Source organism: Vespa velutina, chromosome 5, assembly GCF_912470025.1.
Source record: "Vespa velutina chromosome 5, iVesVel2.1, whole genome shotgun sequence".
Classification (NCBI taxonomy): Eukaryota; Metazoa; Arthropoda; class Insecta; order Hymenoptera; family Vespidae; genus Vespa; species Vespa velutina.
The window spans coordinates 6,898,466-6,926,421 of NC_062192.1; the positions used below are offsets into that span (position 1 = coordinate 6,898,466).

At 27.6% G+C, this 27,956-nt stretch overlaps 1 protein-coding gene and 1 non-coding gene across 3 annotated transcripts; both read right to left on the reverse strand.

Annotated features, from left to right (window-relative positions):
• Positions 1 to 256: 256 nt before the first annotated feature.
• On the reverse strand, positions 257 to 27,829 carry LOC124949145 (synaptic vesicle glycoprotein 2B). 2 transcript variants are annotated; one of them, XM_047493784.1, is made up of 10 exons: positions 27,524 to 27,829; positions 6,029 to 6,276; positions 5,449 to 5,508; positions 5,144 to 5,227; positions 4,561 to 4,885; positions 3,876 to 3,997; positions 3,518 to 3,756; positions 2,577 to 3,021; positions 1,951 to 2,238; positions 257 to 1,610 (listed from the first exon to the last, which is right to left on the reverse strand). In XM_047493784.1, the coding sequence occupies exons 2-10, from the start codon at positions 6,063 to 6,065 to the stop codon at positions 1,555 to 1,557; spliced, it is 1,656 nt and encodes a 551-aa protein (XP_047349740.1). In that variant the 5' UTR covers positions 6,066 to 6,276; positions 27,524 to 27,829; the 3' UTR covers positions 257 to 1,554. The 2 variants fall into 2 exon arrangements, with proteins under 2 accessions (XP_047349740.1, XP_047349739.1); XM_047493783.1 differs by lacking the exon at positions 27,524 to 27,829 and adding an exon at positions 16,365 to 16,515.
• Positions 8,184 to 8,256, reverse strand: Trnar-ucg. Its single transcript has one exon. It is a non-coding gene; the product is annotated as a tRNA-Arg (tRNA).
• Positions 27,830 to 27,956: the final 127 nt, after the last annotated feature.

A 27,956-nucleotide genomic window follows, 5' to 3' on the forward strand; every position in this document is an offset into this window, starting at 1 on the left:
AGAAAAGAATATCTTAAAATATCTCTGAAAAAAATATAATAGGCCACTTTCATTGATGAAACACATTTCTTAATTCACATTTCTTAATGAAGCAAGACTAGAGAAATTTTTAATTTGTATATTGTTTACAACTTGAAACAATTATCATTGGATGATATTTTAAGTATGTTTAATTGTTTTTATTTTTTTGTAATAATTTAATACTTACTATATAAATGTTAGAGGGTGAAGAGTATAGTATGAATATACACATCGATTTTTACGAATACATAGAATTATTGCTTTATTCAACATAAAACTTTTTCTTTATTGTTCTTGTTATTGTTTTTGTAAACTTACATTTTATTATTCATTTTCATATGATTGATATGTTTTTTTAAATTATAAATGTTTAGTGACAGACATTGGAGCGTAAAAAGATAATTTACGTAAAAAGATTATTTAATAGTTATGTTAAAATATAATAATACGAAAGAATTAAAAGGGGGTACATAATAAAGTATTGCATTATGCAACGCTATACATAAGTAATACATATATAATAGGGATGCGCTACTAATCGAAATTATGGGTATCCGATCCGAGATAACAAAAAATTCTCGACCCAAACCTTTCCGAGTATTTGGACATCTTTTATATTTAAACAATTATTACCGATCGATTGTGATTCTAATGGCGCATATTATCTACACGTAACGAGATATAGTATATAATAATGTAATCAAAATCGATGCTCTTAACATAAACACTTCTTGTATTTGTACCTTTTATAGAGTGAAACTTTTCAATTAATTTTATTTACGTTTGCTTTTTTAGTATTATACAAGGTGGACCAAAAGTTTTTAGATGATTTAAAAGAAATAAAATCGATTACACTTTTTCGTGACACTTCGGGCTTAGGTAATTAGGCTTCTAATTTTACCAAATAGTTTTGTTATCCGAACAAAAAAAAAACAAAAACAATAAAATTAGTCCAAAGAATCTCGAAAGAAGAGTAATTGATATACATATATATATATATTTTTTTTTTTCAAGTCATCCAGGAACTTATTACTCAACCTGTACGAATAATGAAATTAGAAAAGGTTTTTGAAGGATGACGAAAAGATACTGTTTCCCTTTTCTTCTAATTAAATAATAATATAAATTAGAAGTCGAGCCTGTCGTCTCAATTTCTTTCTAAACATATATATAATAGACGTATAAGTAATACTTGCGAATACTTTTTTCGTGAAACGAATTCTCCTACCATTTCATCCTATATCCATATACGCGTCGCTACTTAATTATATTACTTAAATAAATGTTTTTTCCTCTTTTTTGGGTTTTTTTATCTTTTTCTATTTTTCTTTCTTTTCTTTTTTTTCTATGTACGTTCTTTATGCAAGGAAAATATTATTAATAATATGATAAAATATTGGTACACGTAGTATAACTCGTACATAATTTTTGATAATGAAAAATATCAAAAAATATTGCAACGAAAGAAAATGCATGTGAGACAGACTGTACAGGACTCGTCGAGGAACTCAACGTTGATTTTTTTAGCCAATGTCAAGAAAGTGGTTCGCGAGTTGTGTTTGGTAAAAATAGGCACAGTAAACCGCCACCTGAAAAATGAAAAAAAGAAAAAAGAACAAGATGAAATTAAATTTTCAAATTTTATGAAAAAAAGAGATAAGGATAAAAAGTTTTCGAATGGACCCCCAAAATTTTGGGTGATATTAAAGAATCGTTTTTTATGGGCTTATAATAAAGGTTCGTAGTTTCATAAGTTACGCTTGTAATTTTAAAGTCCGAAAAAAACAAAAAAGAAAAAAAATTAGCTGAAATAATCTCTGATTTTTAAGATCACCCAAAAACTTTTGACCCACCCTGTATCTTAACTTTAAGATAAAGGAAAAGAACTAAATAAAAAGATAAAGACAATAAGAAAAAGATAGGGCTTACCGATCAACAGACCAGCAACGATGAATGTGGGTGCTGGACAATACATGTCCAATAGTTGTGCTATGACGATATTACCGATAATACCACCGAGACGTGCAGCCACCATCGATATTGCGATACCGGTTGCACGTAAATGAGTTGGAAAGACTTCGGTGATCAGACAGTCTAATGCAGCATTACCGCAACTGATCACACCACTGAAGAAGGCCGAGACGATGAGATTGTGATATTTGTTGTACACGAAGTACAATCCGATCGAACAGAGCCCCGACGAGAGAGTACTGAACACTGGTGGAAAAATAAAGAAGGAAAAAGAATTATTTAAAAAAGAAAAAACAGAAAAGAAACTTCCACGTATACAGAGCGGATCAAAAGTGTTCTCTAAGTGATGTTAAAAATTAATTCATTATAAATTTTTTTCGACACATTTTCCCCTGGTTCCGTACTTAGGTTTTACAATTTGTGAAAAAAAAAGAAAAAAAAAGGAAATTAATAATTAGCCTACGAAGTCTCGGAAAAGGGTAATTTGGATTTTTAAAATCGCCTGAGAACACTTTCGGATTACTTGTATTTTCTCAATGAAAAAAAAAAAAAAGAACAAAACAAATTTGATTTTTAGCACTTACCAAGGAAAAATTTGCGACCAAGACGATCCATTCCCAGAACGGCAATGATATTTGCCGGTATAGCCGAAGCCACGGTAATAAGTGACTCCATAAAAACGGAAGAACCGATTTTATCATTGCAAATATTTTCAATACGATGTGAGCCCTTGTTAACAACGTAATCGGTGACCTCACATATCGACGTTGATTGGTTCGGATGATCACGATGAAATTCGTCGAATCGATTGAACAACTCCGGGAACCACATCATTAAGCCATAATAACCGATATGGAAGGTGAAGTTTATAATGATGGAGACGACGGTGAAACGAAGTATCGGTGAGACAAATAATTGACGGCTGTTATCCAGGATGTCACCGAGCATCATCTTGCATTTACTCTTTTCCTCGATGCTGGCCTTGACAGGCTCTGGTTCTTGGAAGTCATCGAGGATCAATTCTTTTACCTGAGAAAAATTAATATTCTTTTTTTCTTTTTTTTTCACAATCAAAAATTATAGCACCTATGAAGAAAGAGAGATAGAAACAGTGATAAAATTAGAATCAGTGAAAGAAAACAAAGTATACAATATAACATGACCTATGTTTTTATATAAAATGTGACAAAAAAAATATATACATACATATATATTTTTTATTAAAAATATGACTAAGTGTATTTTCTTTTATATTATATATAAAATATTGCACAGTGTATTTGTGTATATAAATATATGTAAGTTTATTATTTAAAAAATTATTATTATATATATATATATATATGTATGTAAATCTGACAAATTGTATATTTTTTATATACATATAAAAAATGTGACAAATTGTATATTATATATATATATATATATATATATATATATATATATATATATATATAAAATGTGACAAACTGTATGTTTTGTATATGAAACGAAGGAAAAAAAAAAGAAAAAAATATTGGCTTACCGTATAACTGTCGCGAGATCTGCCAGTGTTAATGGCGTAGATACCACGGAAGATATCAAGAGCTTCTTGATATCTTCCGCATGATAGAAGATATTTGGGGGATTCTGGGAGCAGCAGAAGTAGTCCCGCCACGATGAACGACGGAGCAGCGCAGATCAGCAGGAAGATTCTCCAAGAGTTATATGTGAATGATGCACTTGTGATACCAATGTCCTGGGGGATGATCAACCATGCCAGTCCTTAATTAAGAAAGGAAATAAAAAGGATAAGAAAAAAGGAACAACAATTAATTATGCTCTTTCTCTTTTTTGTTTTTTCTCTCTCTTTTTTTTTAATGGCTTTGTAGTATGGATCTTACCAGCAACGAAGAGATTTCCGAGTGTCCAGAAAGCTGCCATGAACGAAAGCATGGAGCCTCGTTTTGATTTTGGTTGAAACTCGGCGAAATACGACCAGATGACCGGACCACTTCCTCCGAGTCTAAAAAAGAGGGAAAGAAAGAGAGAGAAAAATTTTAATTAGAAATTTTTCAGGATTTTAAAACAGATTTCTGTTGTTTTCTTTTTATTTTTTTATTTTCTATATATCTATATTAAGTTGGCCAATAAGTAATATAGGAATTTTCTTAATTCAGATGCAACTCGATGCATATTCACATACGCACACACACACACATTTTAATTTAATTTAACAATTCTACAATATCTCCGATAATATTAATATAGGATAGATCAAAAATCCTTAAACGAGCATGAAAATTTTTAGATAGATTTTTAAAAATCAATTACACTTTCTCGAGACTTTTCAGACTGATTTTCTTTTTGTAAATTACAAAATTACAATCCTACCATTACAAATCTAATTTACAAAACTACGGACCTAACTTCAAATCTATGAAAAATCTTGGAAAACATTCGATTGATATTTATAATTCATTTAGGAACTCTTGATCTATTTTGTGTATAATCATTGAAATTAAAAAAATAGAAACTTGTTATATGTAAAACGAATTTGTGAATTTGAATAAAGATGTTATAACTTACGCGGCACCATTTAGGAAACGGAAGAACATGAAGAGTTCGTAAGACTGGCTAAAGCTGGAGGCAACGATGCAAAGGGCGTTCATAAAGGAAATGGCAATGAGGACCTTGCGACGACCTAAAGCATCCGCAATGGAGCCCCAGGCGTACGCGCCGGCCATCATGCCAATGAAGATGATGGAGTTGAGCCATCCCTTAGCTTGGGTATCAAGTTTTAGATCACATTGTGCACTTGGTAGAATGAAAGACATGGAGATCACGTCCATCTCCTCACTGGTACTGACGAAGCCGCATACCGTGAGCAGGAAGTAATGAAACTTGCCATACTCTGTTAACAATTTTTTTAATGAGATTGAATTTTCTTTTTTTTCTTTTCCTTTTATTCTCTAAACATTTTTTTAAACACAATTGAACAAAATTTTTTTCCATTTTGATTAAAAATTTTTTAAGAAGTTTCATTCATTTTTTTTTACATTTTTTGTTCATTCACGTTTTCATGTTTCAGAGCGGTTAATTTATTTTTTTTTATTTCTTTACTCATTTATTTTTATTTGTTTTTATTTTTTTTCTTTTCATCGATACTTACCAGTAAGTTCGATAGCCTTTTCGAAATCGGCTTTAATGCAGGATCCTTTCTCTGGATCTAGGTTCTTTTCCTTGGGCCCGATTCCTATGAAAAAAATAAAAAAAAGAATATAAATAAGAAATAAAAAAATGAATAACATTAACATTCAAATGATAAATAATTGATCGGATAAAAATCATTAAAGTTTTTGTCGACTTTTATCGGATGTATCCAAATTTAAACAAAATATTTTAATCAAGGTACATTTCGAAATATAATTCAATATCCTGTTAGTTATTTTAATATGTACTTAGGACTATGCTTACGGGCAAGTTCAAGTTCCTTGGAACCACAACCGTTTAGGCGCTCGTCTTTTACATCACACTCTATAAAAAAAAAAAAGATATTAAATAAGAACGATCAAATCAGGATGTTTCAAAGATACCTGGATGAGCCAAATATTCCTAAATCATCTTAAAAATTTCTAGATTGTAAAACGATAAGTTTGAAGAGTCTCGAAAAAGTATATTTGATTTTAAAACTTGTCAAGGAACTTTTGTTTCATCCTGTATATATTAAATATATTAAAAAAAAAGTATGAGCGTGCTCGAACGTTATAAATACTTTCTTATATTTTGAAATTATATGTTTCATTTATTTTAAGAAAAAAATAAAATGAAGAAAAACGAAAAGTTGAAAACACAACGACGAAATTTTTACTTACTATTTTTTCTCCCTCTCTTTCTATCGTTATCTATCTATCTATCTCTTTTTATTTATTATAATAAATAGATTTGTCATTTTCAAACAAAGATTTTTAGAGTCCTGATCATATTTATATAAATCAGTTCGAACGATTTATCATTTATAATTTGTTTATAACAATAACAAGGCAAAAGGACTTACTATCGTTGTGCTTTGAGTCGGGTTCACCTTCTACCATTCTACGATGTCCGTGCAGTTGAGTGAATCTGGCTTGGTAAATTTATCAGATATAGCAGTGTCTTTGTGTACGATAGTGAAGTTCGTTAGATATTTTGTTGACGATGACGATTAAGTGGACCTTGAACTCTAGGTGAAGTCTTCCTGCTGAATCTGCGCTGATCTGCTGCTGCTGTTCGTCGGCGGGGCTAGATTCTGCGCTCACTCGCGAGCTACATACAAAAAAGTATATTAATGACACAATTAATAATAAAATGATATTAATAAATAAAAATAATTAACATATATTTTTTATATTTTAAGATTTATTAATAAGATTATTATTTATTGAAAAATATCGAAGCCTTTTTCTTTTTATCTCATTGCAAATGATTATGTTAAAGATGTTAAACGATTATATTAAAAATGTTTATTATCTTATATGGTATATATGGTAAAATAGGTTTTATATGTATATGTTAAAATATTTAATATATTTATATTTTGATATATTTTAAATATTTGAAGTTATATTATTTTAATATATTATAATATGTCAAAATAATAATTATTTTCAAAATATTCAAAACATATTTTTAACGCACATGCATAATATACAATATATGGGTTAAGATATATATATATATATATATATATATATATATATGTACATATATATACATGTATATATATATAGATGAAATGAGAAGGAAAAAAACTGATAGATATTTTTTTCAATAAATGAATAATAGTCAATTTTATATGTCGACGCGAAAGACTATAATATGCCTTGTGGTACGTATTAAATCAATACAAGAGGGTTAAGCAGGGTCAATTTGTAATGGTACTGATAGCAAGCGTGGGATGCAACGTTCTAAAGAACAACGATTTGCAACTTCCCCGATGATCGGAGAGGATAATGAAGGCAGTTTGTAGTAAACGATTTATAAGCGGGACCTAATTCGAATTCGCTTACATGCGAATACTAAATACTCGATTTTAAACTTTTCGCTCTTACGAAGTGATAATAATAAACGTTCTGGTTACGCGAGTATAGTTATTTCCTAGAAATAATAAATAATGACCAAAGAAAAAAAGAAATAGATAAAAAAAGAAAGAAAAAACAAGAAAAATATAAAATCAAGGGCGAACAACGAGAGAGAGAGAGAGAGAGAGAGAGAGAGAGAGAGAGAGAGAGAGAGAGAGAGAGAGAGAGAGAGAGAGAGAGAGAGAATAATAAAAAACTATATATACAAAAAAAGTAACAATTATGTGATAATTTTTACGTATTATTAAATTATTGACTTTAATTTATAATTTATATGTTTTTGACTAATTATGTATAATTGATCAAACATTATCAAACGAATATTTGGGATGCAACGATTGATATTATTATTATTATTATTATTTTTTTATTCTTTTTTTTCATTCATTTTGTGTATTTTTTTACGGTTCATCAACATGGAAATATAGTACAATGGAGAAGTAGTATTAACGTAACGATCCATTTCACGTGCAATTTTCTCGATCATCTTTGTGATCAGCCAATCGTTACGAATGAAACTTCATAAACCTTGAAATAGGCATGTTATTTTCAGACAAAATCGAGTCACCTGGAGATCGATAAAGCAAGTCTATTATTAACTATTTCGAGTGAAGAAAAACAAAATGTAAAATCCATAAATTTTAATGGAAAAAAACAGATCATTAGAACGTTCTATTGATGATCTGATGGTTTAACATATACATATAATAATAATTAATTGAATTGACCTATACGATAATTTTTTCAAAAGATTTTTTTTAGAAACGTATATAATATAAAAGGTGAATTTATATAATAACATTGTTATGTATAGATAAATTTAAAGAGAAACGAAAGAAAAAAGATATTTCATTGCAAAAAATATCAGAGGTGTATATTTTATAAAATCTAAACAAATTCTTAAGAAATTTTCTTTTCTAATCGAATTGAAAAAACATTGAAATTAGATTATATTGTTTGTGATTATTGAAAAAGACGAGGAGAAAGAATCTAATAGAAGGAATAAAAAAGTTTCGTTAATAAAATGTCAAAGAATTTTGAAGAAGTATGGAGATATAAATTGCTAAAAAAAAGGAAAAAAAAATGAATTTTCGACCGTGACAGGACTCGAACCTGCAATCTTCGGATCCGAAGTCCGACGCCTTATCCGTTAGGCCACACGGTCATTGAAGGGTAGTTTTCATAATATAGAATTTGACCGTTCATAAAAATACACCCCTTTGTTAAAATTCGATATTAATGAACAATTTTATACGAAATATATACAATTTCTACATTTTATCATTATTTAGACCTAATTCAATTTAAGAAGAAGAACGTTGTATAATAATAATAATATTTATATCTTCTAATTTATTAATCATTGATATTGTCGAGACAATCATATATAATTAAAAAAGAAAGTAAAAACGATAAAAAGAAATAGATAAATAAATGAAATAATAAATGTAATTGGTAAGAGAAAAAAAAGTTGGGTCGAAAGTTCCTTAAATGATTTTAAAAATCAATTATTCTTTTTCGAATCTTTTTAGGCTAATTTTTTCTTTTCAAATTGAAAGAAATGTAGTTTTACAATGTTAGAAAAGAGTAAGTGTAAAAGATCTAGAAGAAAAGAGTAGCTGATTTTTTAATTTCATTTAGGAACTTTTCGTCTACATTGTACATTAATTATACATATAATAATATACTACAATAATAAGATTTATGATATCTTTCAATTTTTCTTAATCGTTCATTATTATCAAAAGTATGTACATAGGTACGTATGTGTATGTGTATGAAAAAAAGAAAGAAAAAGAAAGGAATAATACACGAGTAAGAATAAATGAGATAATGACGGTAATTTGTAAGAAAAAAGAAAAAAGAAAAACAAAGTGTGCAAAAAATATATAATTATCTTTCGAGGAATCCTAACTCGAGTTACATAGTTTGAAGAATGTAATTGACTAGCAAGCGTGTTAGGTTTAAGACGCGTTCTAGAAAACGAGTGAGCATTACTGAACATTAACGGATATCCTGCGCTAAATACTATCTAACAGACCGACATCATGCGCGCCATTTTGCAGCCACTTCTTCCGCGAAACTTGATATGTACCTCGCGATTGTATTTAATATTACATCGAGTTACATCTTGCTTAAGGAAATACAGTAATTTCCGTTCATTTTGTCGATCGCTCGGTTTTTATTTTACATTAATTTTTTTTTATTTTATTTATTTCTTTCAAATTTTTCTTTTAATCCTTAGCTTAATTTCTTCGATTAGAAATTATAAATATATATATATATATATATATATATATGTTTATTTTTATAAAGTTTTATATAAATGTCCAGGAAATGTTTATCAATTAAATTTTTTATTCAATTTTTCTGAAGAGGAATAAAATCTTTTCTTCTAATGTTTTTTTCTTTTCATTACAAAATATGAATTTTTTGTTGTTGTTGTTTCAATCACAGAAAATAATATAGAAAATTTTTATTAATGAAATTGATTTCTTATGATAAAGTTCAGAGATAGATAAAGTTATAATAAAGTTCAGAGATAAGAGAAAATAAATATATGTATAAAGGTGATCGATCTGAAAAGTGATCGTTGATCTATAGAACGAAGAAAATGTTAAACACCTCTAGAGTTCTATTGTGATTACAAAACTCCAATAATTTTTATTAATTCCTCGGCCGTTGAATCTTTTAATTTTTTATGAATTTTTTATTTATTCAATATAAATTTTTTATTTTTTATTACATCACGAGAAAATAATTTTTTTCTCTCAATAGAAATTCCTTGATATTTTTTTATTTTTATCAAATGTTTACAAAACGTTCAATCAATGCAGTTAAATGTTGATTCTTGATGATTGATTACGACGAAGAGAAAAAATGAAAAAAAAAGAAAAAAAGATAGATAAAGGTGATTAATCTAAATTTGATCGTTTATCTATAGAATGAAAGGGGGTATTACGAAGATGGAAATACGGCTCAGTGCGGGGTCGTCGCACGAGGCCGTTAATTGCACCGGTTGAATCGTCAATTATCCATAGTGGAATTGAGTTCAACGGTCGGTCGAATCCAATTACTATTCATAATTTGTCCCTGCACAGGTGCGGCATACACATACACACACATATACACATCGTATTAAATAACAATACTGAATTTGCGTTTTCTAAAATGTTTTGATACGTAACATTTTTTTCTTTCTAATCAATTCTATAATATAAATCAAATGAAAATGTGTCGGGTAAATACAAACAGGAACTTTTTTTAAGAGAAAATAAATTAATTATTATAATCTCGAATAATTTTTTTTTCTAATTTTCTATTTTTCGAATTAATTTATTGCTTAATATAAACGAAGGTATACAACGTAAAATAACCTGTTTCAGAATGATTATGTATTATTGACTTTCGAATTGTAATTATGTATGGATACATTATGCACAAATCTATATTCATCTATATATATTGTAGATATGTATTTATACATACATGTATCTATGCGTGTATTCGACCTTATACTAATATTATAATGAACTTGTTATACTAATCTGCGCGGTGTAAACGTGGAATGTCGATCTCGTAAAAATTCAAAAAAAGAAAAAAAAAAAAGGAAAGATAAAAAAGCTTGAGAAAAACATCGTAAACAGTTGTAGAAAGGAAAATTAATTCATACGATATTCGAACTCACGTTTAATAAATATCTTTCATTTTATCATCTCAAAAATTTGGTTATCGATATTAAGAAAAAAATTTTAAAAAATAATAAAAAATAAAAAAATAAATAAAAAGAATTCGAGACGATATCGATTTTTCTTTTCTCCGTTTTCTTTTCTTTATCTTTTCTTTTTTTTTTTTTTACAGTTTGTCATCGTTTTTTTTTTTTCTTTACAATTACAATTAGTCATCATTTTTCCGATAAATTCTTTTTTTCTTCTTTTTTTTTTTCTTCCGTCGAGTTCGAAACGATCGATCGACGGAATTACGAGAGTGTTGAAAAGAGGTCAAGTTGGATACGATACTCTCGAAAGTTTTAATCGTGGCGCGAAGCACAGAGTCGACGACGTCGACGGAGTTGTAAGTAAAGCGTTTAGTAATTATCGTCAGTCTCGCAAGGACATAATAATCAGTCTCATTGCCGACAAATTTGTCGGGGGGAGAGTTGTACTGTCGCAGATAGTCGGTGTGTATTAGCGCTTGAGAAGCGGTGTCATCACACTCGTTAGAGGAATCATCGTGCAAAACACCGTTTGCGGACCATTTTGCTCCTACAACGACTATGACGGCTACTCTACGCGTTCAAATTTATATATTACAAATATATATTTAATATATTAAATATGTATATATGTATTTTTTTATATCTATACTAGTATTAGATCGATCAGTAATTTTTTTTGGATTTTGAAGTTAAAAATTATTATATAATCTAATGTTTTTTATTTAAATATAGAATAATATACATATATAATATATTATATATATGTGCACATACATACACACACACATAGACATATGTATATTTTATTGATGACAAAATTTTTAATTATTATATAATTTCTATCTTTATTTTTCTTTTTATTTGTCTTATAATGTATGAAATATATGTAGGTATGCGTTGTATATATTTATAAATTATAACAACGTACTCAGGACTTTGTCTACTTTTTTCTAAAACAATATTTGTCATTTATTCCAAAAAGAAAAAGCAAAAAAAGTAAACGTAGATGAAATTTTTACTTACAATCTCTCTCTTTCTCCCTCTCTCTCTCTCTCTCTCTCTCTCTCTTTTTCTCTCTCTCTCCCTCACTCTCTCTCTCTCTCTATCTCTCCCTCTCTTTCTCTCTCTCTCTCTCTCTCTCTCTCTCTCTCTCTCTCTCTCCCTCTCTCTCTCTCTCTCTCTCTCTCTAATAATCCTAATAAATAAATAAAATGCACACTCGTTTGTCTTCCTTCTTTTTTTTATGCAGCTCGATAATCCGATGAAACACGTGAGATAAAATCACTTAAAAAAAAAGCTCGCGTAATATTTATAACAAAAAGAAATTCGATAAAGATAATTAATTTCGAATTTATAATCGATTGAGCGGAACAAGATGTTGAAAACGTTAATAATATCACGATATATATTTTTAAAGGACGTTTGAACCGTATTAGACGGGGCGTGGAGATGAAGTGAGCGTCAGATCGTTGAAGCAACTAAAAACTACCTGCCACCTCCTATTGACTAACACGATATACTACTTGTTACCGTATTCACTGTTTTATATATCTTTTTCTCATAATGCAACATCCTAACGATATTCCAGTCTCCTTGATTTTTACACCATTTGTTTACTCTGTTTATGAATAAAAATTATTTTTTCAACTGACAGAGCTCCTTGTTTTTTATTTATTTTAAAATTATGAATGATTAGAAAAAAGCAAAATACATGAATATATCTAGTAGAAATTAATTTACGTATGTAATATCTATGCATAAAAGTTATTTTTTTCAAGTTTTGTGTTTTCTAATAAGATTAGAATTAATTAAAGAAAGAAAAAAAAATAGAAAACATGAAAATTTATAAAGAATTTATTGTAGTAGAAAAAATTTATTTAAATATATACATGAAATTAATCTTTTAAATTTTCCGTTTCCTATCGTACGTAAAATTAGAATTAATTACAAGGAGATATCACTGGTATGTAGAAATTAAGTAGACATTTTTTTAATTAGATATTTATCTATATTATTTATAAACAAAAAAAGAATATATAAATACGTATTATAAGAGAAATTAATTTACTTGAATACATAAAAATTATTATTGAAAGTTATATATCTCTATATTCTTTATTGATTGTAAAGTAACCATTGATTAGAAGAAGAAGATATGAATATATAACAGAAACTGATGTGAATTTAATTATAAAAAAAAATATTTCAAACCTATATGACTGTATATTTAAATAATATGTAAGAATGATTTAAAATATCAAATAACTATAACTAATATGTGAAATATATTACTTATAAAATTTCACATCACACTTTTAACAAATAATATATTTAACAGTAAAAATTATTTGTAAATAATTCTCACATATATTTCTTAGGTATAATTAACAAATTTTTTATAATTACTCGAATTATTCACCAAATAAATATTTACATAATATATGAATAAATTTATCTAGCACTTTTTATGTACATATTTTTTATAATACAATTCGTACAGACCTTTCCTTTTTGTTATAATAAATAATTATAATTATGTAACTATCATCAAGAGTAAGATAAGTTAAAAAGAAAATTTAGAAATAGGTGAAAAATGAGATTGAAAAGTTTATAATGTTTTCATTATAATATTATCACTCTCTTTCTTTCTTTCATTATCACCGAGTCATACTTTATCATTGATGACTCAGATATGTTCTTCGAGTGAAGTACATATGCCCATGTAGAACAAAGAATTCTAAAATGCAAAAGAGAGTTACCAAAATAGATACACGAAGATAATATTTATTCTCTTTTTGTCGATGAAATAAAACACGATTAGTAAGGTCGAACGACTGACCTTGACCAACGAAAAGCGATATGGTGGAACGATATGGAATAAGAAAAACAAGAAAAGGAACAAGAAAAAGAAAAAAAAATGAAAACGCGATGTCCCTCGAGGAAGAAAAATTCTATCTATATAAAGTATACATGTGTATATATATATATATATATATATATATATATGTATACGTAGAATAGGTCGACCTTGTTTGACTGGAGCAAGGATTACCTCCTTGCAATAACGAAGGACGATTAAGAGATATTTTTGACGTTGCATTGCCGGTAGCAATGAAAGAATAAATGATCTGGTGTATATCTCGCGATGACGTATATTCGTATTTGAAATATTTATTTGAAAGAAACATCTTATAAAAAAACTGTTTTAATTATACTGTTATTTATATACATATATTTATATATAATTGTTTAATAACTTTAATAATATAATTGTATATATATATATAATTGTTTTAATTAATCGACTATTTTATTATTGTATATGTCGTTATTACTTATATATATATGTATATATATATATATATATATATATATATATATATCTTATGTTATATGTTATTATTTTATATATAGGATCTAGTCTATTACGATATAGTGATTATAAAAATGACTATTAACATACTCGCAGCTCAAAACAAATCAATAGAACATATTTTATTAATTCCATTACTGTATACCATAAATTTCATTGTATTTTATAAATGCTATTAAATTAAATTTACTAAATCAAGGAAATCATTTGTAATACTTCAGTATTTTTAATTATCGATTTATGAGAAATGAATCAATCCGATATTTATGAAAAAAGTATCTTTCGCATATAATAAAAAAGAAAAAGGTTTGGATCTGTAATAAAGAAGATCACACGTATTACGAAAAATTTGTATAAAATTGTACTTATGTAAAAGCGATACTTGAATTAATTGATTTCGAGAAGGATACTCTACTTCTCGACGTCATGTTTGTTACAAAATTGCTATCACGTATTTACGTATAGATCTCTCTCTCTTTCCCTCTCTCTCTCTCTCTCTCTCTCTCTCTCTCTCTCTCTCTCTCTATCTCTCTCTCTCCCTCTTTCTCTTCCTCTTTCTCTCCTTTTCTCTTACTAGAACTAGTAGAGACGTCATCAAAGTTATTTATATGACATGTATAAAGAGCAAATATCAAAAAAAAAAGAAAGGAAATAATGTACGTTCAACATTAGACAGTGCATTTTTGAGAATTCACATTTTGTTTGATGATCGTCGACGACTTCTAAGAAAGATTTGTTCCAATGATTTGATGTTTTTTTTCCTCTTTCTTCTTTTTCTGTCTAACGAATATAAGACAAAGAATGAAAATCAAGAAGATGATAAAGAAGAAGAAGAAGAGGAATAAGAAGAAGAGGATAAAGAAGAAGAAGAGGAATAAGAAGAAGAAGAAGAAGAAGAAGAAGAAGAAGAAGAGGAATAAGAAGAAGAAGAAGAAGAAGAAGAAGAAGAAGAAGAGGAGGAGGAAGAGGAAGAAAAGGCATCAAGAGAACGCACAAACAATTAATTAATATCTATGTTCGACGTTACTGTTGGTTCTTCGGTTTACAGGAGCACGTGGCTCGATTAAACGAGCCGCTTGTCCGGGCTGTTCCAGCCCTCTGTAGTATAAATATTACGATCTTTCAGAGCGGTTTTAACCGGTTAAATCTTGAAGACTCTAAATATGAAGCAATACGACGAGAGAAAGAAAGAGAGAAAGAAAGAAAGAGAAACAGAGAGATGTCTTCAGGGTGAAAGAGGGGAAAAATTACGTGATCATCTGTCTGTCCTCGGATCAGCAATTGGCTCTCCAAAGAATTTTGCATTCACTTTCAAATTTAGAAATAGAGATAGAGAAAAAAATAGACAGATAGATAGATAGATAGATAAAGAGAGGGAGAGAGAGAGAGAGAGAGAGAGAGAGAGAGAAAGAAGGGAGCAGATATTCTCAGGGTGGAAGGGGAGAAAAATCACCCGATCATCTGTCTATCGTCAGTTCTTTGATTCTACAATTGTATCAATTTGAAAGAATTTTGAATTCGCTTAAAAATTTCACCCTAACATTCGTTGTTTCGTTTAGAAATCTTTCAACTAAGTCTTTTAAAATATCGTAGAATCAATAATTAGATCAAATTTATATTAATAATTGAAAGTTGCATCAACGACGAATGATATTTCATACCCCTGCCTCTTATTTACATGTCCTTTTTTCTTTTTTACTTTTTCTCTCTTTTTTTTATTTAAGAGTTAAAACGCCACTGACATTGTTTACTTGGATGGTATATATATATATCATCTTTTCTTAAATTTTTAGTAATTAACATATATATATATATATATATATACGTACATACATACATACGTATTTCGTAATATATTAATAATACAATTGGACGAATTCAAAAAAGAAAAATGAAAAGGCGTTGTTTATTTTACGAAAAGAGAAATTATTTATTCGTTCAAATTATTTGACGCTTGTTCGCTCGTAAAAGAAGAAGAAGAAGAAGAAGAAGAAGAAGAGAAGAAGAAGAAGAAGAGGAAGAACAAGAAGAAGAACAAGAATGAAAGATGACACTTAACGACACACACACACACACATATACCCACTCACGTACACTAGTGGTAACTATTTTAATCCTATGAAAACATTGTTTAATTAACTATCACTATCAGTTTCAGATATTTAGATGAGTAGAAACTTACGGTGTACGGTCTGCCAAGTCTTGGAAAAGTTGCCCGGATTGGGGAACAACCAATGCGAGACGAGAGTGCACAATGCTTATATACGACGGGACCTGATCCCCACTCTAATTTCTTCGAAAATGTTCTTCTCAAGAGAGAGAGAAAAGAAGAGAAGAGATGATACCGATTGAGTCTCAGAGAAAGAGAAGGAGAAAGAGAAAAAGAATACGGTATTGTAGTAGAGAGAGAGAAAGAGAGAGAGAGAGAGAGAGAGAGAGAGAGAGACTGAGAAAGAAAGAGGGAGAAAGATGACGATGAGATAGAGAAATGTGATAGAGAAATGAGATAGAGAAATGAGAAAGAGAAAAAGATCGTTAAATTTGTATCAACACTAATCTTGCGATCCTTAGCGTTGGCAACAAATCATAGTAGAATGACTTTATAACTGAGAACCATTCAATTTACTTGAATTTAAAAGATAGAAAAGAAACGAACGAGTTGACATTCATGGTTATCTTCTTTTTGTTCGTCTTCTTCTTATTATTATTATTCATCTTCTTATTATTATTCTTCTTCTTCTTATTCTTCTTCACTTTCTTTTTTTGTTTTATGGAATATACCATCTTATTTTGTTGGAAAATCACTCTGGCTACGTTAGATTTATAAATCTCTAAGTATTATTACATTACAGAAAGAAAGTTGTTAATATGATTTATGGAGTAAGAGAAAAATAACTATGTGGTATCAGCATGACAAAATTTTAAGGAGACAAATTAAAGAAAAAAGAAAGAGAGAGAGAGAGAGAGAGAGATAAGGCAATAATGAATCATTTTAGAGACATTTATTTACTCAAACATATTTGCAATTGACACCTCCCTCGGTGTTCTTTTCCTGCTTCGTGTTATCGTTATTTGTAACCTTGGTACACGTGTCTTCCTCTTTAAGATTCTAAATGACTCCGTGAAAAGATAAAAAAAAAAAATTTTGGAAGAAAGAATTAAAGAGAAAAAAAGAACGTGCAACGTTAAAAATATAATAAGAATTTGATTTCTCTATCGTGATCGCATCCTTGTAAGTACGTTGCTCTTTACTCGTGATTCGTTGTTACATAATAAAACACGAACTATCGACTTGCTATGTCATCAGGCGAGTTCAAAGTATATCGGCGCTAACATAATCCTTGTAAATATTTAATTTCTATGTGTAGCTTTGTTTTCATTACGAAGAAATAAAAAAAAAACGTTCGATACGATGATCTCTCTCTCTCTCTCTCTCTCTCTCTCTCTCTCTCTCTCTCTCTCTATTTCTCGTACATACAACGTCTGGCATGACAGTCAGTGAACAACGGATAAACTGCCATTTTTAATTCGTTCTTGAAAAACTCATATTTTCTTTGGATATTTTTGGACAAAACTTGTTATGCATATATTTTTATACACACATCTGTGTATACACGTGTATCCTTTTCTTTTTCTTTTTTTTTTCTTTCGCGAATACAAGGCAGATTTTAGATTTACATTTGGAATTAAATTAAATGATAAAAAAGAAGAGACTGATCAATAAACCGTGTTTACGTAATATTTCATACGCGATGAGATACGACAAAAATATCATGACAACCGAATTGGTAGTGAATAATAAAAATAGAAACTTGTTCTGCGATTCTGTACGAATTGGCATAAAAGTTTAAGAGTTTTTAACGAAGACGAAACATCTTCGTGTTCGAATGAAATCGTGTTAATTACTAAGACTGTTTGCCGTTGGATTTCAAATGGCTTAACAAGCTGTAAATTGGAGCCCGCTTTTCGAACCTCTTTTTACGCTTATGAATCATTTATTGTGTAACCGTACCTCTTTGTTACTCATTGCCTGCGAAAATTAAGAGGATAAAAAAAGAGCAATGCCTATGATAACGATGATAATGATGATGATGATGATAATAATAATAATAATAATAATAATAATAATAATAATAATAATAATAATAATAAACGAAAATTTGTTCTATCTGATGCCCATCTTGGATTTTTTATATTATTATTATAAAATTATTCATAATTATATTCTTATTGATTGTTTTTATTTAAGATCAAACAAATGATAATCAAATAAGTGAGCTCGATTAATTTGTTTATTTATTCACATAATTGATTACTTAGTTTTCATTAAAAAAAAATTATGACCTTGGACTTTTTTGTATCATTACGGTATTATTGGCGATCATAGAATACATTTATTGATTTTTGATTTACATAGAAATTATTCGCATTTTGATTTACATAGAAATTATTTACATAGAAATTAAAATTTCTATGAGAACGCGAGTTTAATTGATATTACTAATTAATTTCTTTTAAGAATTTTTTTTTTATTACCGTAATATATTATCGTTATCGAATCACCGTTATTTGCGAAATTGTGTTTCAACTTTCGATCGAGCTCGTCACAAGATTCAAAGAGAAAATAAGAAATCACAGAACTCACATATGAGTAGGTATGTATTGCGCGTGTATAAAATACGTGTATTTACTCGTGTATGTATTTATGTACATATGTATGAGGAAGACGTGGCCTAAATTAATGAAAATGTTTATCCTTTCAATTTACGTCTTGGCATTTATCTTCTTCGCGAAAAGAACGAACCGATGTTTCTTGTCCATCGTTTTCTTCTTATCTTTCATTATCTATTTCTCTCTCACATGAATTGAATATTATTTTATACATATATTATACTTTGCACACATTTACCGATAGAATATTAACCGGTAATTTCAGCGGTATAAATTCGTTGAAGAATAAATGATTTAGGATCTATAATTTATGATTAAGATAGGCGTGGAAATAAAAATATACTAGCGTGAAAGTACGTAAGAGGGTAATTTAAATCGCATAATATCTCGTGGAATTTTCCAAAACGCCTTTGGTAAAATAGAGCTCAGGGATTTGGAATCTATATATATATATATATATATATATACAACAAAAAAAAGAAAAAAAAAAGAAAAAGAAAAAAGAAAAAGCAATTGATTTTTTTTTATTACAAATTTTTTTTCCACTTAGAAATTTATATTTTATGTATGAATCTATTATTGATATTAAAAAGGTCACATTATGTATTAAACAAAAAAAATAAAAATATTAATTCTTTATTTATGTACATATTATATTTTGATTATATTAAAATATCATTATATTGATATGAAAACTTGTTAATGCAAAACTTATATTAATACAAAAATGTAATAAAAAAGTATATAATAGCAAAATTCAATTTTCTATTATTTTTTTTTTGTCTCTTAATTGTAAACATGAATCAATATTCATCGTAAAGATAGATTGCAAGAAGTTTTTATATCGATCGATGATTCAAAATTCTCTAAAGTAATGTTAACAGGTCATTTACATATTTCAAATGATACCACAACGAATTCCTCTTTTAGCGTCTCCTTATCTTTTGTTGTCTCGAGTCTGATTTAAATACAGCCCCGGGGGACAGACAGACACAGCGAGAGAAGGAGAGAGAGAGAGAGAGAGAAAGAGAGTGAGAGAGAGAGAGAAAGAGAAAAAAAAAGAGAAAAAGAGAGTGAGTTAGAGAGAGAGAGAGAGAGAGAGGTGTTTCAGAAATATTAAAAAATTCGAGACAAGTTTCTGTCACGTTTGTTTACTAGCCGAGACAAGAAACGTCATTTTAACCGATAATTTATTATGCCAACGTAATCGATTGTCTCCTTTTTGCATAATCATGTATTTACATACGTACTTACATTTTAACGTTTCTCACACAATATTTATTAAAAATCTATGCTTAAATAAAAAAGGAAAAAGTGAAAAAAATATCGTAACACTTTTTATATAGATATATATTATTGTAATAATATGATCTTATAAATGACGAAAAATGAAAAAAACCAAATTTCGGAAGCGAAGGAAAAAATAATTTCTCCGCCAGTAAAAAAAAAAAAAAAAAAAAAAAACAGTAGAAGAAGAAGAAAAAGAAGAAAAAGGATTTACAAGTGAACAGAAAGAAAAAGAAAAAAGAAGGTAACATTTACAAAAAATCTTGATAAGACGATAATTTTTCTTCAGTCAACTTAAATAAAAAAAGAAAAAGAAAAACGACCAAAAAAGACGAAAAATTTCTATATATAAAGGAGATATCTGCTTGACCAATTTGAAATGAAATAAATTCATAAATTGTAAAAGTGAACAAATATTAAAAAAAAAAAACAAAAACTCGAGGAAGCTGCATGTTGACACTACTTACATGTGACACACAAAAATTTCGTTCTTTTTTTATTTTATTATTTTTTTAAAAGATCGACGATATGAAAGCAAGCGGAGAGAGAAAGAAGAAAAAAAGTAATAAGAGAATTAGCACAGGTATACATATAAGAGAAAAGGTGTGTGGAGCTTTTAATGAATTCGTGTAAACCGACAGTATCACGTATATAACGTGAGTCATCGAGAACGTTACTGACGTCATCAACGTGCTTGGGGGGCAATCAACCGGCAAGTAGTATGCAAAAATATGTTGCGTATCGTTTCGATAGCACCTAGTTCTGCCTCTGTTAATACTATGAACGAACTCCATTCGAGTCGGGTTGTTGCAAAAATTTCTACGCGCTCGAACAGGAAACTCCATTCATTGACTATTATCATGCATACATACGTAGGAAAATGTAAATGAGTTTCTAAGAAATAATTGATACAAGTATAACCTGTTTCTATCGTTCATATATTTCTTTTTTTTTCTTTTTCCCATTCAATTTTTTTCGTTCGGAGAGGAAAGATTGAAAAAAAAAAAACAAAAAAGATGGATAATAAATTATTTAACATAGAGTAATAATATCACAATCAAATCTTTCGAATAGTTTCGAAAGAAAAAAGAAAAATGTGACTGATAATGGATGACAAAGTATTTAACAAAAAGAAAAATATTTTTTGGGTATAAAATCGGTACAAAAAAAAAGAAAAAAAAAAAAAAAGAAAAGAAATGTTCGAGATTTAAAAAATAAGATCGTTTCCATTTTTTTTGTTGCTTTTTTCCTTCTCCTCCTTTTTCTTAAAATTTTCATCTTTCTTTATGTTATAACATGTAGGATATCGATAAATAACGATTCAGAAACTAAAGCAGTATTCTATTGTATAAACGTTAATAAATCTGCCGTAGCAAAGTGCAAATAAAAAAGAAATCAAGGTTTGAAATTGACATCGTAAATCAAAAACTTGTTTGCCATACTTGATAATTGACGTAAGTAGATATGTATATATGGATATGCGATTTCTTTTGCGAATCTTTGAAAAAGACTTATCGAACGTACCAAACGTATCAAACAATTTCAAGGTGAAAAATATATATGTATGTATGTATGTTGAAATATTGTCTCATCATAATTCGTTACGGAAGTTTAATACAAATTGAACCAAAATTCTTTAGATGGATCGACAGTTTCCAATTGATTTTTAAAAAATTCAAATTACTCTTTTACCGAAATCTTTTAAACTAATTTTTTTTCAGATTGTAACACTAAATGCTGTAGCTCGTAATGTCTATTTACAAGCCTAAAAAGCTTCAGAAAGGATTTTCAAAATTTTTCAAATCATCTAAAAACTTCTGGCTCACCCTATACCTTATATATATATATATATATATATATATATATATATATATATATATATATAAAATATATATATATATTATATAATTTTTTATATATTGTATAATTTTTAACTCGAAAACAATTGGATTATTTCGATCGATTCGTTATACTTGAATACCAGGGCAGACCGAAGTTTAACGAACTGAAAAAAAGTAAGATAAATAAATAAATAAAGAAAGAAAGAAAGAAATGAATACATTAGCGTAAAAGATATCGAAAAATGGTAATACGATTATTAAATCAATCACTTAAAAACTTTTGAACCATCCTGTATATATATGTACGTCCATTTTTCTTTTTTTTTTTTTACTTTGATAAAATGATCGAAATCGATATCAATAACAGATGAATCAATCGAATGAATCAAATGAATGAATGAGCAAATGAATTAATTAAGACTTTCGTGGATTCACATGATTTGACAAATGAGTTCAACTGTGGACGTTCGAGCTATACATCGTTAATTATCTTTGATTTTCCAATCGAACGACGATCTTTCTCAATTTCGGATCAGCAAAATCTATTTTATCACGGCCGCTTTGCATTTATTGGATTAATATTCTTAAAATAAATTTAATTAGCATTTTTAATAAATATGATGAAATTTTTAATACAAATATGGCTCAACTCTGATACTTAATTTTTAAAACTGACTAAAATGTATATATATAATTTATTCTATGAATAATATATATATTTAATAATATATATATTAAATATATATTAAATATATTAAATATATTAAATATATATATTTATTCTATAAAATATTTATCATAAATTAATAAAAATACTGATCAAATAAGTAAAAATATTTTGACGAGAATCAAAATCGATCGCGTACGAATTTACGATATTATGTTAGCCATCTTGTTTTATGTACGTATGTTTGCTTTTCTTTTTTTTTGTTATTTATTTTTTTTTTAACGAACCGCTACGTTGTTGACATCGATACAGTTTATCGAACTCCAAGAATATTTCAATCAATCGATGAAAGTTTTAATATTAAATAAAAAAGAAAAAAGAAATACGCTTTTGTTTTCTTTTTCGGTACATTTCATGATAATATTTTCTTTGTTTTTGTTTTTTTTAAATTTCGATATTCTCGTCGATATTTTTCGAAATATTTTTTCAATTGTAAATTTAAATTTATCATAGATTTTTTTAATGTTTGATGAAATTGCTCCTTTTTCCAAATTCAATTTTTCGTGTTTAAATGAAATTGCTTCTACCTTGGAAAAAAGTATCAATAATTACCGATATCAAGGTTATTTAAATATATTATCAATTTAAGACAATATTTTTTCGAAACAAATTAACTTTTTAATTTTTCATATTTAATGGAATTGCTTATACTTTTAAATATATCAAATAATTATTCATACGAACATAATTTGAATTTACCATCGATTTTATTATCAATTTCAAATAATATTTCAAAGAAAAATGAATTATAAATGTTCACTTTCGAACGATCGAATAGTTGTCATTAAAGAAAAAGTATTGATATTTGTATCTGAGCGATTTAATCAAAAAGGAAAAAAAAAAGAAAAAGAAAAAGAAGATCAATTTGGGATATCGACACGAATAAAATTTAGATTCAACCTTATGAGAAACGTGTTAAACGACACATACACACACACACAGAGGTGTTAACACAGTACTTACGTACATACCTCTAACCTTCGTAGCCTGTTGAATCTCTCTGTCTCTCGTTATTAAAGTTATTCGTATAATCGTGCACGCAAGGCATGATTTTACAGCGTTAGTTTAACTGTTATTTATATCTATCTATGTAATAAATCATGCGCAATAGTCGCGTGTGTGGGCAGCGTTGTTTTCAACTTCTTTCATTCGAGTTCAGCTCTGTTGCGTGTTCATCACGCGTGAAATTATCACGGATAATCATCTTCTTATTTTTATTCTTATTCTTATTCTCACTTTTCAAATACGTGTGCGCATTTTATCTCCTAATAATACATATCTTTTTAACCCTCTTATATATATATATAACATATTTTTATAAAATGTGTTATATTATAATATAATGCTTACAATAAAACGTATAAAGTAATTCGATAATTCTTTGCATATATACATTTTCTTTATCATTATCGATAGAAGAATTATTTTATTCTATTTGTAAAAAATATTTTTATCACCATTACATAATTATACATATATATATATATATATATATATATATATATATATATATATATATATATATATATATATAGAAATAAGAATTATTTCATCAATAACAAAATAATTTTTTTTTAAAGAAAAAAAATACATATGTTTAATGTTCAATACTTTTCAACATTGTTAATAAAAAACTTATATACATGTTACAATATAGCGAATGTAATCGTTATAAATTCGTTGCGTAATATTTTTCTTCTTTTTTTTTTTTTATTTCTTATCCTTCTATGTTCATTTTTTCCTCAACATTTATTATTTTACGATCGAACGAGCTCATGTATAAGTAGACAATACCGAAGGTAAATACTTTTCAATATTGTTTAATAAAAAATACTTATAGTTATACATACGACTTATAAGAAAAGCGTATAAAATGATTTGAAATTCCTCGCATAATATTTTTTTCTTTTTCCTATTTTTTGTTTTCTTCTTCGTTTTTTTATCTTTTTTAAACTCAACTTTTGTTTTATCGATCGAACGAGAGAACGTACAAATAGGTAATGTTAGAAGGTGAATTCTGTTAACAAAAAAAAAATTATATACAGCTTATTGAAGAACGAATAAAATGATTAGAAATCCTGTTACATAATATTTTGTTTTTTTTTTGTTTTCATTTTTTCTTTTCTTTTTCTCCCTTTTTTTACCTTTTTTAACTCAATTTTTATTTTATCGATCGAATAAACGAACATACAGATAGATAATGTTTGAAGATAAATTCTATTAATAAAGATAAAATTGTATACGATTTATTAGGGAACGAATAAAAAATGATTATAAATCCCGTTGCATAATATTTTTTGTTTTTCTTTCTTTTTATTTATTTTTGATTTTTTCTTTTTTATTTATTTTTTTTTTTTATCTACCATTTATTTTATAATCGAACGAATGCACATATGGATATCCAACTAATGTTGAAGCTAATAAAATAAAAATCTTTTCATCATGACGAATGAAAGAAAGAGAAAGAGACAAATAGATAGATAGATAGATAGAGAAAGAGAAAGAGAGAGAGAGAAAAAAAGGGAGAGAGAGAGACAGAGAGAGAGAGAGAGAGAGTGAGAGAGAGTCGGAACGTAGTAGTACGACGACGATAATGCAGCTTGGTACGGACGCGTTTGAACGAGGAGGCCGACTATCTCCGCTTGAAATTCACGCGGCTCATTATCAGGCTTTATAAGCTGATTTAGCGGATAATAGAAAGCATTTTAGCAATGCGTTGACGTACCAGTACTACCGACCACGCTATACTCGCATACTCGCAATCAGAAAGTAACGTAATATAAGAGAGTATGAGAATGTTTCGACAGACATACATACGTATACATATATACATACATACATATATATATTTTTTATTATTAATTTATAATTTTTAATGAAATTGCACTTTTGCGAATCATCTAAGAAATTGTTATAGATAAAAACTAGATAAAAACTAATATAGAGAAGATTATTTACGTAATTTGTTTTATTAGAAATTAATATAAGTAAGATTGCTGTGATTAAAAATAAATTTTTTTATAATTGTCATTATATTCCATACGTCTATTTATTTATTTATTTATTTTTCTGTTTATTTAATTAAGTTGTTTTTATTTTGTACAAAGAATCTGAGAGATTGCGTTGTACTATAGGAAAAATAGTATAACGAAGATGATGTGCTATTTTTAATTTGTTGTTAGACATTAGTATAAATAAAAGATACTGAAGATTAGAAATGGATCTTTATTATAATATATTTTTATATATTTTATGTATTTTAATATATACTTTATATATTATTATATATTTTATATTTTTTATTATATATTATTATATTTTTTAAGTTTCTGAAATTTTGATGAACTATTGGAATAAAAAAAATAAAAAAAGATTTTTAAAACTAATCGAACATGTATTACGTAATTAGTTTTTAAAAATAAAAATTAATAAAATATTAGAAATAGTATATATATAATTAAAATGAATTATCACGTTTCGCCATTGATGTAAATTGAATGATAAATACGAATATCACATATCGTCGTGTATACATAATTCATGTATAAAAGTGTGTAGGTATAAAATTGTCTTTCAAATCCTTTTAGCATAACGCGAAAAAGCACGGAGTTTAAATTTGCTTAGAGGTGGTAAGTTTCCAGACTCTTCGTCTTAATCATTTAACAGATGGTCACATAACTTGCATTTACCGTTCTAGAAAAATCGTTTGTTTAACATTGTATCGTGAAAATAAACAATGTATCTCTTTGATTCTATTCATATAAATTATCTAAATTATCTAAAAACATATTTGTATGTGTGTGTGTGTGTGTGTGTGTGTATTTATGTATGTATGTATGTATGTATATATAAAGATATAGTTTCACGATATTAAAATATTAACGATGTATATATAATGATCTAAATTATTAAGTTGGTCGATAAGTATAATAATGTCGAATGTTTCATTATTTTATATCTAAATAAAAAGATAATAATAAAAAAATATATGATATCGGATTGGCCAATAAATAAAGATGACATCTGTAATATTTTATATTTAAATAAATAATGCCAGTATTTTTTCTTATGACAATATTTTTTTTTATTTAAATAAAACAATATTAATACTTTTTCTTCAAAGTATTGATACGCCACTTATTAACACAAAATATCAAAATATCCAATAATAATTCATATAAGCGAGAGTATAGAAAGAAATAAAAAAAAGGATGTTTTATTATGACGGAAATTAGGATTGGATGTAATTTATTTAATCATAACATAATCAAATCTCGCTTCTAATAATACCTCTTATATACTCTGAGAGTATTAAAAATAAAAAACCAAAAATAATAATAAGACATTTAGAAATGAAATTAGAGAATTAGATCAAACTTACATAATTACAATAAAATCTCATTTATTCATAAATATCAAATCTATGTACGTATGTATTATAAACGAGAATAAAGAGAAACACAATAACAAAATATTTAAAAACGAAAAATAGAAAATTAGATCTAATCGAGATAATCATTATAAAATTTGACTTATGATAAATATCAAATTAACATATCTAGGTATTAACAAAAATATAGAAAAAAAAAAAAAAATAATAATAACACAATAAGATATTTAGAAACGAAATTAGAATTATATCTAATTCGGCTGATCATAATAAAATTTCATTTATGATAAATATCAAATTAACATACCTACCTACATACGTATTTTAACGAGATTGTAGGAAAAAAAAGACAAGAAAGAAAGAAAGAAAAAAAAAGCAAAATAATAAGATATTCACATATGAAATTAGTATTATATCAAACTCACCTAATCATAATAAAACCTCGCTTCTGATGAATATCTGAAATCGGCGACAATTAATTCAACGGATCGCAAATAGTTTGTGATACATACATATGTATAGATATATATACATATATATATATGTATATCTCTCTCTATCTCTCTTTCTGGTTCGATCTTCGACGGTCCACACTTCCGGTTTCAATGTCACTTTTCGTAGGGCACTTTGTACTGTCCAACGGGAGGCGAATAAGAGACAGAGAGAGAATAAACGCCGCGCGACTTGCCGAGGCGTCGATGGAGAGATAACTACATCACTATCGCGAACTGAGGGGTCAGTTGGCCGCACGCTCGACCAAGTACGTCTGTCAATCTGCTCGAGAATCACCGAGCTTGTATCGTCCTCGTACGACGGATTGACGAGGTATATATCAATACACATATGTATATATGAACA

Bases quoted from the DNA above. Each gene is read 5' to 3' on its own strand.
- LOC124949145 (XM_047493784.1), bottom strand. From the start codon at position 6,065: ATGGTAGAAGGTGAACCCGACTCAAAGCACAACGATA. The intron at 3,757-3,875 runs GTAAGATCCATA...TTCTTAATTAAG, and splicing joins CGGAAATCTCTTCGTTGCTG to GACTGGCATGGTTGATCATC. The intron at 2,239-2,576 runs GTAAGTGCTAAA...TTTTTCCACCAG, and splicing joins TGGTCGCAAATTTTTCCTTG to TGTTCAGTACTCTCTCGTCG.